The 20,681-nt window shown below is 41.1% G+C and overlaps 1 protein-coding gene across 3 annotated transcripts in view; it reads right to left on the bottom strand.

The window, feature by feature from the left end:
• Nucleotides 1-858: 858 nt before the first annotated feature.
• Nucleotides 859-20,681, bottom strand: part of Zdhhc9 (zDHHC palmitoyltransferase 9) — a 36,561-nt gene continuing 16,738 nt past the window's right edge. For 2 of the 3 annotated variants that reach the window (XM_015988555.3, XM_006994978.4), the window contains 7 exons: nucleotides 19,364-19,522; nucleotides 11,255-11,392; nucleotides 10,326-10,374; nucleotides 9,491-9,593; nucleotides 7,368-7,471; nucleotides 6,903-6,999; nucleotides 859-2,497 (listed from right to left, as the gene is read on the bottom strand). In XM_015988555.3, the coding sequence (XP_015844041.1) occupies nucleotides 2,381-2,497; nucleotides 6,903-6,999; nucleotides 7,368-7,471; nucleotides 9,491-9,593; nucleotides 10,326-10,374; nucleotides 11,255-11,392; nucleotides 19,364-19,522 (767 nt within the window). In that variant the 3' untranslated portion in view covers nucleotides 859-2,380. The remainder of the gene's footprint in view (nucleotides 2,498-6,902; nucleotides 7,000-7,367; nucleotides 7,472-9,490; nucleotides 9,594-10,325; nucleotides 10,375-11,254; nucleotides 11,393-19,363; nucleotides 19,523-20,681) is intronic. The other variant, XM_076562395.1, reaches the window with a different exon arrangement.

The following is a 20,681-nucleotide window of genomic DNA, read 5'->3' as shown; positions in this document are numbered from 1 at the left end:
AGCTGAGGTAAGTTGAGGGAGGAAAGAAACTCATTCTGGCCCAAGAGTGGAGATGGGCTGAGTAGGGACTAGTAAGGGAGTCCCATGAGGGACGGGTTGATTGGAAAAAAACACTAACAAAAAACCGTGGAACTTCCACACTCTCCATGATTGCCCTAGTTTTGAACTAACTGAAGCCAAACTGTAAGAACAAAAGTGAGAGAGCCATTTAAAAAGTGGGAAAGGAGAAGCAGAGAGAAGAGGAATCTGAGTCCAGCTCTCTGCCAATGACTCTCTCTCCCCAGGAAAATTATTTTCAAATCCTGCAACAACCAACACAGAAAGACACAGAGAAACCTGGGAGCAGCCACATTTCACTAATTACAATTACCTGGAAAGAGTGAGATAGGAGTCTTGATTATAGACCATTTGAAAAGAAACGCATGCCATCACTTGTGAAAGATCACTAAAGGAATATTTCCAAGGGGAGGCCCTGGTCAGCCTGCGGCAAAAACCAAGACTCACTTGCAGATAACAGTGTCCATCTACTTAAAACAATAGCCCCATGAAGAACATGTTCTCTTAGTAAGTGTAATCCCTCTACTCTCCCAGTCGTGTTCACACTGTATATTGCTTGGAAGTCCTGTCTTCAGAGTCCAGAATAAGATCAACTTCAGCCCAGAATTAAATGGATCAACGGAGAGGTTGAATTTGAGAGGTATCTATCTCTTCAACCCAAGGGTACCCTGGAAAATGGAAGTATGGGTAGTAACAAGCAACCCCTTCTACCCCCCCACCCACCCCCTGACCCAACACACAAACACATTCACAACCCCATGGTGGTTCTTGAAATGGAAGGGGAAGGAGGAGGCAGGCAGCTTGCATTAGACACAGTTTAATCGCCTTCAAATAGATTAAAAGTTGTGGTTCACACCCCTCCCTGTCCCCATAAGTCGTCCAGACAAGACCCTGGCTTAGAAAGAGAAAAACACAGGTGCTCTAGGAAATATAGCCACATATAATACATAGATCTTCTTCCCTGAAATAGTGCAGGTCCTGAGCAGAGCTGCCTGGGGGGTCACAGTCCACCCCCAGGATGAAGTGGCTCCGGGACTCTGCCGGTGGAAGTGCTGGAAGAGCAGGGCTCGGACGAAGCCCTGGTGTGGTTACCATTGCCAGAGGTGGGCTGAGGCCTTGGAGTGGAATACCCGGGAGGGCAGCAGTGCTGGGCTTTCCCTCACTCAGCCAAGGCTTAATGGAAGTACTGTTTAGCCTTTTTGTTTGCTTTTTTTTTCTCTTTTTTGTTTTTTTTTTGAGGGGATGAAGATGGAGAGGAGAGGAGAGGAGAGGAGAGGAGAGGAGAGGAGAGGAGAGGAGAGGAGAGGAGAGGAGGGGAGAGGAGAGGAGAGCCTCTCTGTGCCTTGGCTTCCCCATTTGTGCATTCAGGGCCTCTGCAGGCCTTACACAAGAAGTCTGAGGGGTAGTGTTTTAAGTGAGCACTCAGGCTTCCTCTGAGGAAAAGGAACTACCAAAGTGCAGACTTTTATTACTGCTGTTCCCACTCCCAATGGAAGCAGGAGTCAAAGGAAGAAAATTAAAATGGGCTCATGAGAAAAGAGGGGAGATGAGACAGAGAGTGTGAGGAGCTATGCTGTTGGCATCTCATCAATGCTTATTGGGAATAGCACAGGCATTGAAGTTTCCGGAGTCTATGAGAAATGTCAATTGTTATCTCTACTATGACTACTTACATATATCACCTAATGGGGAGAGCGATCTCGGATGTTAGAGAATGGATGGGGGAGGGGTGGGAGGAGAAGCTACACAAATAAATACAAGTGGAAGGTACCTGCCCTATTCCTAAAAGGATTGGCTGGCAATGCTGGCCCTTTGTAGCCAGGAAAATCCTCCAACCTCACTCTCCAATCCTCATTAGTTCTGAAGGAGTCAAGAGCCTAGTTAGGATTCCCTGGCCAGAGGTCTCTGTGATTGCCTCTGGACTCAGGACATGCAGCAGCTGGAAAGGACTTGAGTCAGTCTTGAGAATCTTTACCCAAGAATGAAACTAGTGACCCCCAGCAGGAGAGCTAGGATCTGGAGGGAAGAGAAGGGGAGTCCAAGGACACCTTGTGGCTGAGACAATGGAAAACAAGTGCCATGTCCCAAGAGACCCATTTGTCCAGTTGCCAGAGGTAACTGGCATCTTCTGCCACTGTCATAAGTCCATAAATTTTAAAAAAAGTTTCCAGCAAGAAAACGCCAGTGTGCAATTCGGTGACTAAAGACCAAAGGAAAATAGTAATAAGGACAGCTTATTTGTTCTCTGTCTCAGGTTGATCTTTCCCCTGAAATCTCCCATAGCCCTAATGAAACACAAATAAAAGTCTCTTCCATAGACAGGCTACTTCTCAGCTTCAGTTGCCTCCTGTGGTGGCTCTGGGGGCTCTGGAGGTGGCATCTCTTCCGGGGTGCTGCTGTCTTCCGGCATCTCAGTAGAGTTCATATGTTCTGTTGAGGCCTGAGAAGTAAAAGATACCAGATTCAACACAAAGCTCTCTCAAAAATCTAAATGCAGATAATTCAAAGGCATTGAATTCTTCCTGTGACAACCTGTGACAACAGTGACACTAAAGATATGCATCCATGGTCACCAAACGCAGCCCAAGACCATCGATCTCCTCAGCAGAATGCACCTGCAGCTTATTACAGGTCTATCCTTAACTGTTACAGACAGATGTTTCCACTATTATAAATGCTGATAATAATATATACCATAAATAATTATGTGCAAGCACACCCACCACAATATAATATTATACTGTGCTTGTCTAACAGGGTCTGACCCACCAGTTTTGAATCCTGTTTCTCCTAACAGAAAATGCGTTGTAATAGTAAGCTGAAACCTATGAAAGTGGTTTCAAATGATCCATATGATTTCAAACATCTCCTACGTGAGTCTAAAATAATCCTCTCCTATATTCAACTGAGAACCACTAACCTATACATTGTTATTATTTGGGACCAGACTCATCAGAAAAATGATATTCAAGATGATGACAATAACATGTAAACTTGCTTGCTGTCCTTTAAAAAGCAAATGAAAGATTTAGGGGAGAAGAGAATAATAATTTTAAGTATGTACATAAAATAAGTTTCTATTCTGAAACAGAGTTTAAATCTAAAAATCTATTAGAATGAAAACATGTTTGCTTAGATTTCAGAATATTAGACTGATATACAAAGTATGTTTCTCTACACCCTACTGAGCAATGCAAAAATGAAATTAGGAAATCAACTTCATTTACATTAATGTCAAAAAGAACAAAATATTTATGTAACAAGAGATTCATTTTAAACTATAGCATCAAAGAAAACCAAAATGAACAAAAAGACAGCCCATGCTTTTTGGTAAGGGTTCCCTTCCTCCCTGGCAGAAAGCTACTGTCCCACTATATCATGACATGGCAGCGGGGATAACAGTCGAGGAGACAGAACTGTTCTCTCTCTCTCTCTCTCTCTCTCTCTCTCTCTCTCTCTCTCTCTCTCTCTCTCTCTCTCTCTCCCTCCCTCCCTCCCTCCCTCCCTCCCTCCCTCCCTCCCTCCCTCCCTCTCTCTCTCTCTCTCTCTCTCTCTCTCTCTCTCTCTCTCTGTGTGTGTCTCAATCTCTCCCCTCTGTGTGTATATGTGCATCTGGGTATGCATGTGTTGCAAATACCCTACCACTGAGCTCCATCTCCAGCAAAAGATAGCCATGTTAATGGCTCAGAAAACTTGTGTTACGGTGGTAATATTCCTCAAACTGATCTACAGAGTCAATGTAATCTCTATCGAAATTCCAGTTGTTTTCTTCATAGAAACTAATAAGCTTTAAGAGAATCCTAAGGCCCATCCAGGTTTCAAGGAACCAAGAATAGCCAAAACAAACATGAAAAAGAATAAAGTTGAAGGAATAGTATTGCTTGTTTTAAAAACTTTTCAGTGCTAAAGCACCAGAGATAGTGTACTATAGGCCTAGGAACAGACATATTGATCAATAGAATCCAGAAATGAACTCACATCACACATCTCAGTCAACTGATTTTCAGCAAGAGCGTCAAAATAATGGGGGAAATGAAACAATCTTTCAACAAATGGTAGAAAGATAACTGGATATCCACAGACAAAAATAAATAAATAAATAAATAAATAAATAAAATGTGTACTCCCTACCTCTTCCCATGTATAAAAATTACCCTACAATGGATCAAAAATATAAATGTAAAAGTTCAAACTATAGGGTTGGGCAGTGGTGGCACACACCTTTAATCCCAGCACTCGAGAGGCAAAGCCAGGCAGATCTCTGTGAGTTCGAGGCCAGCCTGGTCTACAGAGTGAGTTCCAGGACAGGCACCAAAACCACACAGAGAAACCCTGTCTTGAAAAAAAAAACACAAAAAAAGTTCAAACTATAAAACTCTCAGAAGAAGCAGAGGAATAAATCTTCACAACCATGGACTAGATAACAGTTTCTCAGATATGGCACCAAAAACACGAGCAATAAAAGAAAAGAAAGAGAAACTGATATATATATAACGATTTAGAAGTACAGAGATAGCTCAGTGGTAAAAAGCCTTCTGTGTAAATATGAAGACCCGAGTTTGATCCTTAGAACTCGGGGCGGGGGGGGGGGGGGGGGGGGGAAGCCAAGAATGGTGACAAGCACCTCTGATCCCAGCACTGGGGAGGCAGAGACAGGAGGATCACTGGAGTTGGATGCGGGCTATCTAAAACTCTAAAAACAAACAAACAAAACCACAAGCCAAACATATGAACAAGCCATCAAAAAAGAAAGCTGGAAAGCACTTAAGGAACAGTAAGTTATCCTCAGACCCTCTGTCCACCTACGCACATGAAGTGGGGAGTGGGAAGGAGGGATGGAGGGAGGAAGCGAAGAAGGGAGTGGGGAGAGAGAGAGAGCATGCACAAACAAAAGATTTGAATAAACATTCCCTTGTGAAGATATACAAATGACTAATACCTATATGGAAAGATGTATGCGTCATTAGTCATCAGGGAAATGCAAATGAAAGCCACAATGAGATAACACTTCACATCTACAGAGGTTAAAATAGAAACGATCAGATAACCTATCAGATAATGCTAGTGGAAATGAAAAATGGTGCAACCACTTTAGAAAGCATCTCAGCAGCATCCCAAAAGATGTAAATGTTTTATTTATATAATTGAGTTACCACTTCTCTCAGCAATTTCACTCCTAGGAATACAGCCAAGAAAAATTAAAGCATATGTCCATGCAAAAACTTGCACAGAGATGTTCATAGTAGCATTGCTTAGAATAACCAAAAGGTGGAACCAGGGCTAGTGAGATGACTTAGCAGGTAAGAGCACTTGCCAGGTAAGCCTGATGACTTAAGTTTGATCCCTGGGACCCACAGTGAGAAGAGAGAACTGACTCTAAAAGTTGTCACCTGACCTACACACACACATACCGTGGCACACACATGCCCACACTCACACACATGTACCACATATACACACACCACAGTAATGCTAAATAACATTCTAAAAATAGAAAAAATGTGGAACCAGTGAATAGATAGATACAGTATGGTATAACCATGTGATGTGATATGAGTCAGCCATATAAAGGAATGAAGTACAGCCACATGGAATACAGATGAGCATTAAAAATATTATGCCAAGGCCTGGGGAGCTCATTGGTAGAGTGCTTGCCTAGCATGTATGAGGCCCTGGCTTCCATCCCCAGATCTCACTGCTAAGGTATACAAGGTTTCTTAAGGCAGAGGAGAAGGAAATGCTTTTCTAATTTGTGACAATCATACATGTTAGCATACTATACTAAGGAATTGTACATTTTAAATAGATATGTGCATCGTATCTCAATAAAGCTCTTAAAATAACTTTTAAGAACATGTTTTACAAGATAGATCTTGACCAACATACCTGGGAGAAGGCTCACAATAACTGTATAATATACCAATGTATATCACTAACTCTAACATGGTCCTCTGGCCACATCTTTGCCTCTATAACATTGTATATTTCCTTAATCAAGCTACTCTTCACTCACTGAGCAATGCTCTGTTTTCTTTATTTTTTATTTTTATTTATTATTTATTTATTTATTTATTTATTTTTTGGTTTTCAAAGACAGGGTTTATTTGTGTAGCTTTGGAGCCTGTCCTGGAACTCGCTCTGTAGACCAGGCTGGCCTCGAACTCAGAGATCTGCCTGCCTCTGCCTCCCGAGTGCTGGAATTAAAGGTATGCACCACCACCGCCCGGCTAATGCTCTGTTTTCATACCCCCACATCTCCACCAGACAATAAATTATTTCAAGGTATGACATCATTCAACTTGCTCACTGGTGTAACCCTCAAACTATGAAAGTGGTTGGCCAGCCAGGAATGGTAGTACACGCCTTTAATCCCAGCACTCAAGAGGCAGAAGCAGGCAGATCTCTGTGAGTTTGAAGCCAGCCTGTGCACCAAAACTACACAGAGAAACCCTGTCTCAGGGGAAAAAAAAAGAAAGTGGTTGGCACAGTATGTATCAAAAGAATTAATAAATCTTTGTTTGTTTGTTTTGAGACAGGGTTTCTCCGTGTAGTTTTGGTGCCTGTTCTGGCTCTCGTTCTGTAGACCAGGCTGGCCTCGAACTCACAGAGATCTGCCTGGCTCTGCCTCCCCAGTGCTGGGATTAAAGGCGTGTGCCACCGCTGCCCGGCTCAATTAATCTTAATCTAGGTCAAGGGCACAAAGATCTGGAGGCACCATCAGGGCAAAGCAGAGACAGGGAATCTGGGGAGATTAAGGATACAAAAGCACACAGTTATATTTTGAAGTTGTAGAGGCAGCCTACATGGTTCCTATCACCAACACAGCACAAGTCTGCAATACTCACTGGACTCTGTGGCAAGAGGCTACTGCTGGTCTCTTGAGTACTTGGAGGTCGACTTCCATTTTCTTCCAGTGGCAAAATACCCCTTCGATCCAGCACACTGACAGAGACAGGAGAATGAATCAAGGACTTGGCAATCACTGTTCTACCAGCTCAGTCCCCACTGAACCTTGTTATGTACATTAGAAAGCACAAACATACCTTTGGCAATCTGTCCTGACCCTAGCACACATCTATCTTCCATTTACTCTTCCACAAACTAGAGGATGTCACATTAACCAGGGAACAAACAAATGAAATAATCAGCCATGGTTTATGGCCCACGGAGATATGGGGCCATGTAACAATTCCCAGGAAGACCTATTTGATATCAAGAAGCTCCATTCAGAAGAATGCAGCAGAGCAGGCAAGAGGATGAGTGTGAGTAGTTCATCTTAGGAGCCCAGGGCATTTTTGTTACTTGAGTACCTGGGGGGCAAGGGGCCACAAAGCACTTCACAGCAGTTCTTCACAATGTTGCCATGACTGTAGGGATTCTGCACACGATTCTTCCCTGTCCATGATCCTTTGATCTGCAAGATAAAGGCCAGGGCTTACATTAAAAAGCTATGTTGGAGAAATACATGCAGCATGGGATGATGAAAACTGTTCAAGAGGTGGATAATGGCAATAATTGCACAAAAACATGAATACACTAAATGTCACTGAACTGTACATTTAGAAAAGTTTAAGATGTTGGGCATAGTATATGTGCTGCCGAAGCAAGGAAGAGGGAGATCTGTGTTTGGTATGTAAAATGAATAAAAAATTTCTTAATAAAAGAAAAGATGTTGGGCATAATTTCACATACTCTGTAATCTCAGAACTTGGGAGGCCAAGGATGGAAGAGTCTGGGTGCTAGGCCAACCTAGTCTACATAGTAATCTCAAAATCCCACAAAAATAAATTAATAAAAAATTTTAAATTCAGCCGGGCGGTGGTGGCGCACGCCTTTAATCCCAGCACTCGGGAGGCAGAGCCAGGCGGATCTGTGTGAGTTCGAGGCCAGCCTGGGCTACCAAGTGAGCTCCAGGAAAGGTGCAAAGCTACACAGAGAAACCCTGTCTCGAAAAACCAAAAAAAAAAAAATTTAAATTGTTAAAACGGTATGTATGCTTTATGCTGTATATATTTTTTTTCCAAAATTAATGACAAAAATAGGGGCCAGGGAGATTACTCAGTGGCTGAAGGCACTTGCCACCAAGCTTGATGGTCTGAGTCAGCAGGACTCACATGATAGAAGGAGAGAACCAAGTTTTCCTCTGAAATCACACAAGTGAAGTCATTCATGTACATACATGCTAATTAAATTTTGTTTTAAAAAGAAATAGTTGGACATGAAGACTGTTCATAAGAGGAAGAAAAAGACAAATGAACATGTACTATTTTTATTTTAAAATACAGTGTATCTTCAAACTCACAGAGACTGTGATAGCACATACAAGACCTGCACTGGTTCAAACCAGACCAAATCCCAGCACAAAGAAGAGGAAATGGACACAAAGTCCTACCACTAACCAAGAAGTTATTTGCAATTGATAGCTGCTGGGAAAGGAAGTCAGCTTTCCCCAGTGAGTGTCACTGGATATAACAACCATACTCCAAGGCAGGCTCCATGCCCAGGAGTAGCTGGCCAACACAAAACAGACTTTTTGTTTAGTGCTCTTTTTGTTTCACTTTGCTTGGGTATTTTCTGTCTTACTTTTTTTTTTTTTTAGTTTGTTTAGAATTTTGCTTTGATATTTTTCTTTCTTTTTAAAAGAGAAAAAGAACATGAAGCCAGGTGGGTAGGGAGGTAGGGGAGATCTGGAAGGAGTTAAGGGAGGAGAAAGAATATGATCAAAATATATTGTTATGAAAAATTTTATATAAAAATCAAATTAAAAATACAGTGTATATGCAAACAAATAAGATCAAATCTAGACAAGCTTAGAAGACTATAAATCATACCATTAACAAAAGTGATATCTAGAAAGTAAAGTTACAGGGATTTCTTTATTTGTTCAACTATATATTTCTCTCTCATTATCCATAATGAATGTGAATTGGTAATTCATTAAAAGTAAATATTTATTTGGTGCAATTGCCCTTCTCTATTCCAAATTTAGAAGCATCAATAGCCTTTTTTATTATTTGCTTGTTTTTAAGACAAGATCTAGCTATGTAGCTCAAGCTGGTCTCTTTGTCACTATGTAGCCCAGAGTAACCTTCAACTTGAGATCTTTCTGTCTGAGTCTCTCTAGCAAGCGTTGAGATTATAAAAGTGCTCCATCGCACTAGAACTTCAACTAGCCTTTAAGGACCTAAAAACAGTTAAAAGATGCCATGCCTATCCAACTTTTCAACCTCTTCCTAATGTTCTACAGGCATTCGGCTCCAAACAAAGCTGTCAGCCTGCTCTTCTACACCTTTATTTAACAACCTCCCAAGCTAGGTTTCTTTTCCACTTGTCTCAACCTTCTGGGTCCTGGAGACATGGTTTCCTAGCAGGGAACTAGAGAATGGGCATGGAGAGAAGAGTGATCTATAGCACGATGAGAAAGTTGACTCACGTCTTCATTGGTTGTCTGGTTGAGAGCCACCAGGAAAGTGTGAAATCCAGTCAGTCCCACAACAGACCAGAGTGTGAAGAAGCAAATGAGGACTTCCAGAACAGTGAGGTTAGGTTAAGGAATGTGAAGAACTCAGTAGGGCACTTGATGCTTCCGCCCATATTTGTGATATCAATTATATCATTTTTACCTCTTGGAACAAGAATCATGAAAAGCCAAATTATGTGTATATAACCATAGATGAATTCTAAACTTCATTGGATAGGTCCTTTATGAAAGTTAATGCATTTTCTGTTTATTCACTATGAATAAATCTCTAGCACCTCTAGTGTGTAGCATTTGACTGTTTGTCATTGGCTCTTAGAAGAGGACATTTAGGAAGGTGCCAAAGCTAAACAATGTTAGCCACCACTGCTAATGAAAATCCCACAAAAATACACTTTATAAATGAAAAACCAGTGGGATGGAAACAAGATGTGGTTTATCCAAATCTCTTCTAAATCTTCTTTTCAGAGATGTAGCCACTGCAAAAAATAAGCCTTCACTGAAACAGGAGGGCAGGGCTCCCAGCAAATAGCACAAAAGTGTATTGAGATAGACGGTAGCCAACTAGAGGCATTAAGGCTGAGCCAAGCAAGAGGTGAGGGGCAAACGTCCCTTAAAGTCCTGACCATTTTCCATTCTAGTTGCTAACAGGAGGACTACACTTGTTAATTTTAGGCTTTGGCAGTCACTGGTGTCTGAAAAACTAGCTAGCAGGAGAAGTGCGGGAAGAAAACAGGCTGGCAAGCGGTTTAAGGCAGCTTCGCAGGGATAAACTGCCAGGGGAGGATATGTTCCAGGAGTTTCTTTCAATGTCTCCAGGAAGCCAATTTTCAAGGATTCTGTGGAATTGGGAAGAGGAACAGAAAGAAAAATTAGTGACTTTAGTCAAAACTATAAAAAGCCCCTTTAGTATCTCCTCACTTCCTCATCTCCCTGTCCTGTCCTGTCCTCTGGCACAAGAGAAGGTCCCCCTGGGGCAAGGCAGAGTTTCCCCTTCACCTGCAAGCTTGTGACTGAGTTCACATTCCCAACACACTCCAGTGCAGCGCTAAGCACTGGAGCAGAGCTGGGAGAAACCAAGCACTAGGTTCCCTTTCCTTTTCCCAGTTCCCAAATATGGACCTGTAGCGGGTCACTCACAGATGAAAGAAAGCAGAAGTATTCTAGAGAAACCTTCTCACCGATGCCCTCCCTTGTGTGCTGGCCAGCTTGGCGCTCCTCCCTGGTCAAGACCACTTGCTTAGCTCCATACTCTTCCTGTCCTGAGCTACTTTGTGTGTGTGCACATGCAAACATGTGGATGTGTATTTTGCATCTCTGGAGTATACCATGATCCACTAACAGGTAAAAGCTCTTCCACCACCCACCACAGAGCTATATATCCTGCAAGACGGAATGAGAGGCTATGTAGAGGCAAATACATACCCAACCTTTTGTATCACTTCAGAACCTCTCAGTACTCTGGATGTGGCTCAGGAATTATGGCCCCATTCTGACCAGCAGATGGCCAGAGAGAAGGCTAGAATACTCAGTAAATACCTACCAATATGAGCTTTGCTACAGCTCAACAACAGATAACAGTACTCACTTCGACTTGCTCCTGGGGTGTCTTCCTAGTGGCAAAAGTGCCACCAGAAATCCAACTTCCCCTAAGCTGTCCTCAAGCCTTTCCCCCACCCCACTCTCATTCCAGTGACAGGTGCTGCCCTGTATACTCACTGAGGGCCACGTAGACGATGTTAAAGGCAAAGACATAAATTGTAAGGAGGGAGAGAGAAAGAATGAAGAGGTAGAAGTAGCGGTAGTTCCTCTTTCCAACACAATTGCCCACCCAGGGGCAGTGATGGTCGAAGCGCTCTGTGGAAGAAAGAGAGTTCAATGCCAAACTCTAAACAGAAGCAACCCTACCAACCACATAGTACCTAACCCAAAGAACTCAAGGAGCTGCGCATGGTGGTACACACCTTTAATCCCAGCACTCATAGAGGCAGGTGTATCTCTAGGAGTTTGGGGCCAACCCAGTTTACATAGTGTGTTCTAGGACAGTCAGAGTTACATAATACCTGTCTCAAAAAAAGAGCTATATACATACCTGTCTCAAAAGGGGGTGGGGGAGAAATAACTCCAGTTGACATTCTCTACTTTATGAAAACGTTTTCGCCACTAGTTCATTCGACCTTGTGATGGCTCATCTTTGTTGTCAACTTGACAATATTGGAAATCAACTAAAACTCAAGCTGCTTGATGAGCCTGTGAGGAATTCTCTTAATCATATTGTTTGAGGCAGGAAGACCCACTAAACCTGGGCTATACCTTCTAATGGCAGCCTACCAAAAAGGACATGAAGAAGGAAGCTTTTGCTTTTTGCCTGTTTGCCCTCACTCTTGCTGGCAAGTTCATCTATCCTGTTGCTGAGGCATTCCTTCACTGTAACCAGTACATACTTCTTCAGATTCCAAAATAGACTAAAGACCAGAAGTTCTCGAGGAATCCTCTGGGACTCTGGTACCAGATTGGGACTGCTGAGACTTCTAGAGTCATGGACTTAACAACTACTTATTGGATTCTTGGCCTTTTCATCAGGAGACAGACATTGTTGGATTAATCAGACCCTAGCCTCTGTGTGTGTGTGTGTGTGTGTGTGTGTGTGTGTGTGTATTCATTCTATCAGTTATGTCTCCTTAGAGAATCCTGACTGAAGAGATCTTCACAACTACACTGGATATCAGTTAAAAAATATTTTCTCACTTTATAGATCAAGAAACAAAGGCTTTCAACAGTTCAACAGTCAGGTTATTCTGTCAGTTAAGGGCAGAGGCATTTCTTTTTTCAGTAAAAATCTTAGCAGGTGGATTTAGTAAATTCAGAAAATAAATTTGAAAATGAATAGTATGAGTTTTTAACCTGTATTTATTAAAATATAAATCTACAATACACTATTCTTAAAACTGTATGGCACAGTTCAATGTAACAAAAAGAACATAGAAATAGACTCCAGAATATATAGGAATTTACCATCTAATAAACACATCATTATAAAAGGAAGTATGATTTCATGAATAACTGTGAGAGAATAGGCTAATTGGTAGAAAATGAGGTTACATTTTTTCCCTTCTATTTGCCAAAATAAATTCCAGATGGATTAATTGTTACAGGTAAAAACCAATTTGGATCAAAAAATAACTACACAGACCAGATATAGGACTTTCCAACCACATAAGTACTGCAACAAAACATAGAGGACAAAGAAACACAGATTTTACTCGGGAAGCAGAGGCAGGAAGATCTCTGTGAGTTTAAGGCCAGTCTGGTCTACAGAGCAAGCTCTAGGACATTGAAGACTAAACGAGAAACTCTGTGTCATAAAACCAAAAAGTCTCTGCCTTTTCAAAAATGACTTTCCATACATTAAAAATACTAGAGAGCCAGTGAGATGACTCAGTGGCAAAAGGCACTCGCCCTGCAAGCCCAGCAACCTAAGTTAGCTGCCCAGAGCTCATATAAAGATAAGAGTGAATCACAAGCCATGATGTTGTCCTCTGACCTCTACACACACACATGGCATGGCACACATGGCATGGCCCACAAGCCCCACCCACATCAAACAAACACACACAAAACATTCTCTCTCTCCATAATAAAAGGAAAAACTAGAGAGAAAAAACATATATGCCTGATTTTGTGAGAAATCTTTCTAAATTGATATATATATATACTTCCTCAAGGAAAGTACCAAAGGCTACCAGAAATTTATTAAGGGAGAAGTTCTCTTTTGTTTTTGTTTTTGTTTGTTTGTTTGTTTGTTTCAAGACAAGGTTTCTCTGTGTAGCCCTGGCTATCCTGGAACTTGTTTTGTAGACTCAAAGCTTTGCCTGCCTCTGCCTCCCAAGTGTTGGGACTAAAGGCATGCACCACCACCACCCAGCTTTGTTTGTATTTTGTAGACATTATCTCACTATGTAGTCATAGGGTGGGGCCTTAATTCAATAGGACTTGTATCCTATGAAGAGGATGAGACACTAAAAATGTGTGAACATATTTTAGAAAGGTGTGAGAATACAGCAAGGAAGAAGCCATCTGCAAGCCATACAAAAAGGCCTTACCAGAAACTAACCCTTTTGTCACCTCGATCTTGGATTTCCCAGTCTCCAGAACCATGAAATATGAACATTCTGTTGATTAAACAATCAAGTCTATAGGATTTTGTTGTCATAACCCAAGAAAACATCCAAGTATATAGTCAGAAGTTCACTTGCTAGATCATACGCTAATGCCATGTTAAACTTTTGAGGACCTAGCCAAATGTCTTCCACATTGGATACACAATTTTATATTCCTATTAGAAATGGAAGGAGGTTCGATCTTCTCCACATTATTAAGCTTAATATAATTTTCTGAAACAGGGTCTTGCTATGTAGTTCAAGCTGGCCTTGAACACACAATCTTCCTGCCTTAACATCTCAAGTGCTAGGATTACAAGTGTAAACCACCAAAGCTAACTGAGCTCAATAATTTTTATTTCAGTGTTATAATAATAATAATAGCATCTATTTGGAGGAGACTGGCTAAATAAACTAGAATAAAACCTTATGATAGATTATGCCACTAAGATAATTTTAAAGATGTAGAAGAGCTTAAGATATAATTTTAAGAAACAAAAGTAAAGCCCGGCATCACCTTTAATCCCACCCTTGGGAGGCAGACAGGTGTATCTCTGTGAGTTTAGGACACCCTGGTCTACACAGTGAGTTCCAGGCCAGACAGGGATACACAGTGAGACCGTCTAAAACAAAATAAAAATGATAAAAGACAAGCTCAAGATTAGAAGCTCTTATCAGGAGCTACAGAGATGGCTCAGTGATTAAGAGCACTTGCTGCTCTTATGGAGGACCAGGGTTCAATTCCCACCAACCACATGGTGGCTCATAACCATCAGTTACTTCAGTTCCAGGAGATCTAACATCCTCTTCTGACCTCTGCAGGCACCAGGCACACACATGGTGCATAGGTAAGCATTCAGGCAGGCAAATGTACATTAAAACTTAAATATTAAAAAAAAAAAACTCTTATCAAGCTGGAGAGATGGCTTAGTCTGTAAAGTGCTTGCCACACGAGCATGTGGACCTGATCTTGGGTCCCTGGCACTCACATAAAACACTAGACATGAGCAGGAGAGAAGGCTCAGTGATTAATAGCACTTGCTCTCGCAGAGGACCTGGGTCAATTTCCTATTATTACCCATATGGTGACTCACAACCGTCTTTATTTAGCTCTAGTCCTAAGGAAATCCAATGCCTTCTTCTGACTTCCATGAGCTCCAAGCATGCACATGGTGCACATACATGCAGCAAAAACCTCATACATATAAAATATAATAAACAAATCTAAAACAAAACATTAGGCATGGTGGCACATGCTTGTAATCCTAGAGGCAGAGACAGGAGAACCCCTGGGGCTCCTTGGCAAGTGAGTTAAGGAGACTCTATGATCTCCAAGTTCAATGAGAGACCCTGTCTCAAAAGAATAAGTTGGGGAGGGGTCAACAAGATGGTTCAAAGGACAAGTATTTGCTGTGTAAACAAATCAACCTCAGCTGAATCCATGGGACTGACTTAAAGGTAGAAGGAAAGAACCACATTAAATTGTGCTCTGTGGCACATAAGCACACATCACACACACACACACACACACACACACACACACACACACACACACAAATTAAATTAAATTTAAACTAAGCAATTGAGGAAGACATCCAATGTTGACCTTTAGCCTCCAACAGCACATGCACACACACACACACACACACACACACACACACACACACACACAGACACACACACACACACACACACACACACGAACATGTCAACACACATACATACTCAAAAATAAAATAAAATAAAATAAAATAAAATAAAATAAAATAAAATAAAATAAACCTCTTATATGTGGAGCAGCCAGAGAATCAGTGTAGAGAATACTCAGAAAACTAAAAATAAAACTATCATAATAGTCAGCTATACCACTGGGTATAAACCCCAAAGAATCTAATATGTCCTCCACAGAGATGCTTGCACATCAGTGTTTACTGCTGCAGTACTCACAATAGCCAAGATAATGGAACCAATCTAGAAGCTCATCAATTGATAAATAAATATGCTATACATATAACAATCAAATTCTATTCAGCTGTAAAGAAGAATGAAATAAAGTCGTTTTTAGGAAGATGGATGGAACTAGAGATGATTATGCTAAATAAAATAAGCCAGAGTCAGGTAAATGCTACAAGTTTTCTCTCAAATGCAGAATCAAGATTTGTGTGTGTGTGTGTGTGTGTGTGTGTGTGTGTGTGTGTGAGAGAGAGAGAGAGAGAGAGAGAGAGAGAGAGAGAGAGAGAGGCAAGAAGGGAACTAATGGGGAAACAGGAGTTGAACAGGAATTATTGGGGCAAATAAGAGCAAGGTTAAATGATATATGTGAATGAACACATCATAATGAAACCTATTATTTTGTACAATAATTAAAAAAAAGATGGGAGATGTAACCTGTGGTCAAGTGCTTGCCTAACATATGTAAGGACCTGGTTCAACCCCCAGTACCACGAAAATCTAATTCAGAAATTAAAAAACTCTTATATTATGTAATGTCTTATGTTACAATCAAAGGGATTAAAACAAAGACAGCAAAAATAGAGTATGAATTTAAAATTGGCTTTTATTTATATTTTTATACCACCTATATTTTCTAACACATGCATATTATTTTAACTTACTTTTAAACAAAGGGGTTGAGGGCTGAAGAGATGACTCAGTGGTTAAGAGCACCTTCTGCTCTTCCAAAGAACCTGAGTTCAATTCCCAGCACCTATAATAACATCTCACAACCATCTGGAACTCCAGTTCTAGGGGATCCAACGCCCTCTTCTGGCCTATGAATCCCAGGTACACAAGTGGTGCACAGAAATACACACAGGCAAAACACCCATACAAGTAAAGATAACATAAAAATAAATTAAACAGGCTTGGAGGGATAGCTTTATCATAGCATTTTCTGTGCAAGTATGAGGGTTAGACAACCCCCAGACTCACATAAAAAATATGAGACATGGTGGCACATCTTATAATCCCAGCACTAGAGAGGCAGAGACAAGGGTATCCCTGGGGCTCACTCGTCAGCTAGGATAACCTAATTAATTTGGCAAGTCATAGATCCCAGAGAGAGACCCTGTCTCTAAAAACAGGGAGGGATGACACCCAAAGTTGTCCTCTGGTTTACATATGCATGTACAACCACACACACATGAACACACACACACGAACGCCTCTAAAGGGGGTTAGTTTTTGAAGAAGAGTGAGCTATGTACTAACCAAAAATAAGACTAAGAATAGTACATCTCCTTGCTAAAGGATTACAATATATATTTTTTTTGAAAAGAAGAAATGTATAAAGAAAACTGTCATGCTCAAGCGGTTAGCATCATGCCTAGAATTATAGATAGAGCCTCATTTTAAGCAAACTTGCCATATAAAAACATTGAGAAAATGTAAATTTATACAGATCTATGTTTTACCATATTTTTAGTGCTGCTTTCAACTTGGTTATAGAAGCTGCCCCCACCCACCCCTGCAGTGGAAGGAGTCAATGCAGACACTCAGACCTGATCAAAGTGCTGAGAATAAGTGACTGTTGAGCTCAGTCATAAATGAGACATCTATATTGACTCCACTAAGGCTCAGGGAACATCATGGAAGGACAGGAAAGAGCACAAGAGCCGGAGGATTTGGAATGTTGTTTTCTGGACATGACAGGACCACTGTTCTCATGAACGAACAGCTTCTATGGTTACCTACACAGGACCAGGCCAGTTAATAATTCCAGCATGAATGAAGGAGGGGCTCATGAGGCTCCACCTTTAGCTGAGGAGCCGTCAGCAATTGATGGCTGCTGGGGATGGACAGTTGTTTTTTCTTTAGGGGTGTGGTTGCCAGATAATAAATGACCCCATACCCATGCACATGCATGCAGCACTAATTGGACTCAGTGGATTATAAAGAATAAAAAGAAGAGGGAATGAAGTTGTGACAGGCATGTGTTGGGGATTTTGGAGAAGGCCAAGACACTTTTTGTATGTATCATGGAATTGTCAAGAAAAATTAAAATACATTTTTTAAAAAGCATTCAGTTTTAATATTTATCTCTGATTATTAGTAGGCGTGGACATATTTTCACATCAATTAGATAATTAAATTTCCTGTTTTATGAACTGTTCATGTTTCTCAGAAAGCATCAGTGCTTTTCAAAAAAACAACTTGTAAGCTGGTGTAGTGGCATATGCCTTTAATCCTAGCACCTGAGAGGAAGAGACATGCAGATCTCTGTGAGTTCTAGGGCAGCCTGGTTTACGTAGAAAGTTTCAGGGCAACCAGAGCTACAGAGAGAGGCCCTGTCTCAAAAAATCAACTTGTACAATTCTTTTATTATTTTTTTATGTGTATGGGTTTGCCTACATGCATGTCTGCAGCACATGCATGCCTAGTACCCACAGAAGCCAGAAGAGGGTGTCAGATCCCCTGGAACTGAAGTTACAGATGCCATCATATGAGTGCTGGGAATTGAACCCAGGTCCTCTGCAAGAGCAGCCAGGGCTATTAACCATTGAGCCATTTCCAATCCCTTATATGAGTTCTTTTATTTTTTCTTTAGTTTTTCCGAAATAGGACTTCTCTATTTATTCCTGGCTGTCCTGGAATTCTCTTTGAAGACCAGGCTTGCCTCGAACTCACAGATACCCACATACCTCTGCCTCCTAAGCGCTGAGATTAAAGGCATGCACCTTTAAAGGCATCACACCTGACTATATGAGTTCTGTATATTTAAGAATATTAATAAAGAGAGGGAATTCTTCGCGAAACCCTCACATCACACTTTAAATATTGTTTGTAGTCCATTTAAAATTAGTCTTTATTTATAAACTCTAACCCACATATCAATTTGGACCATATAAAAGAATATATATCTCCCCAAACTTTGCCTGAAGAACTGGCTAGCAGGAAGAAAGCAAGGTTCTCAGACATGGTACAGAGCATACAGAATATCAGAATTACATCAGTGATAACAGCAATGTGACCTATATACCTATCAATGAGCACCTTTATTATCTGTGTATTATCTTCCCCAGAGTTCAACACAAAGTAAGAAGTATGTCTAAGACTCATATATGCAGATGGCAACATAGACCTTGTATTCTGCACACCTACACACATACAGTAAGAGCAAAGACATAGAAAAAAAAGATGCAGGCTTGGACATCAGACCCGATCAAGCATCATCTCATGCCAATTACACGAACTTACACAAAGGCACTTCACTGTCTTCATCTGTAAAATGGGGATGATACTGGTTTCTAGGGTTGCTATGAGTCTTAATGAGAGAAAGGACAAGCACTCAGCCCGGGGACTAGTACATAGTGGGAATGCAAAGACCACTTTTGCCATAGGCCTTCCTCAATACTGCCCTCCAGTGGACAATGGTATTCTCCTCCTTTGTAAAGTGGGCCACACCTGACATGGATCCAGGAGAGAAAAATTGAGACTTCCCAAACAGGTATTGCTTCCCATTTAACAAAGAGATTTTTCAGACCAGATCTCCATAAGTAGGCTGAGCTGCTGTTGTGTAGGAGCTTCTTTCCTATCTATATCTACCTTGTTTCTCATCAGAATCTGCCTTCCCATTCCCATTGAATTTTCCCAAGAACTATTGGCCACTCACTGTGAGAGAGAGCCCTTCTTCAACTGAGCTTAGCCCTCACCCCCTTGGTTTACTCACCCACACAGTTGTCACAGATGCTACAGTGGGAGGCCCGGGGAGGTCGGAAGATCTTGCATGTATAACAGTATTTCAGTTTCACAATCTGGTTGTTTATCTGGAAATTCTTAATACGAGGAGGTGGTCGCTGGCCCTGTGGCACCGCACCATTGGTGGCTTCTGTAAGTCAGTAAAACAGCTTTAATTCACTGCTATCCTTTGTTTGAGTCCAAAGTCTCACCATCTCCAAAAGTTATGGAGGCCATGAAAGATCAAGGCTCCTCATTTCCAGGCAGCCCTACCAGACTAGAATTTCAACATCACACAGCTTTCTCCACATGTCTACTAAATGTAATACAATTTTTACAAGCGATGGACATGAAAAAAGGTGTTTCTTCAAGGGTATTGGGTTGGGAGGGCAGGTTAATTACAAATGAAAAACATAAAAAGAAAAATGGCAAGAATCTGAAATGAAAGCATCTAACTTTACTAATAATCAGAGAAATGAAACTAAAATATAATCTAGCATGTTGGTCACACGCCGTTAATCCCAGCATTCAGGAGGCAGAGGCAAGCAGATCTCCATGAGTCCAAGGCCAACCTGATCTATATAACAAGTTCCAGGCCAGCCAGGGCTACACAGTGAGACCCTATGTCAAAGAAAACTATTAAAACACAAAAATAGCCGGGCGGTGGTGGCGCACACCTTTAATCCCAGCACTCTGGAGGCAGAGCCAGGTGGATGTCTGTGAGTTCAAGGCCAGCATGGGCTACAGAGTGAGATCCAGGACAAGCTAAAGCTACACAGAGAAAACCTGCCTCAAAGCCCCCCAAATACTATTTCTACCTATTACAATTAACGAATATTAAAAAGAAGATAAATACCATACCTAGAAAAGGTCAATCTTTTATCTTACCAGTGAACAACACATTCGCAGCTACCATAATTTTAAATGTATACACTCTGTAACCTAGTAATTCTACTAGCAAAATTCAAAGAGAACTACAAAGCATGATTATGCAAGAGTATTTTAATAATTTCCTTTTTAATAGTGAAAACTACCAGCATGGCAGCACATGTCTGCCATCAAAGCACTTAGGAGGTATAAGCAGCAGGATCAGGAATTTGAGGAAAGACTTGGGTACAGAGCACATTAGAGACCAGCCTGGGCTACATGAGACCCTGTCTCAAAAAAAAAAAAAAACAATGTCTAGAGGGGAAGAACACGTTCCAAGTACATTATATACTGACATGAAAGTGTCCTTGTGAAACCTAGTGACATATAGAATTAATATATGCCAATTAAAATAATATTTCAAAGGCCTGGAAAGTTGGCTC

The sequence above is a fragment of the Peromyscus maniculatus genome, chromosome X (assembly GCF_049852395.1).
Source record: "Peromyscus maniculatus bairdii isolate BWxNUB_F1_BW_parent chromosome X, HU_Pman_BW_mat_3.1, whole genome shotgun sequence".
Classification (NCBI taxonomy): Eukaryota; Metazoa; Chordata; class Mammalia; order Rodentia; family Cricetidae; genus Peromyscus; species Peromyscus maniculatus.
The sequence above is the reverse complement of the archived record's forward strand: the minus strand, read 5'-3'. Positions and strand labels throughout refer to the sequence as shown.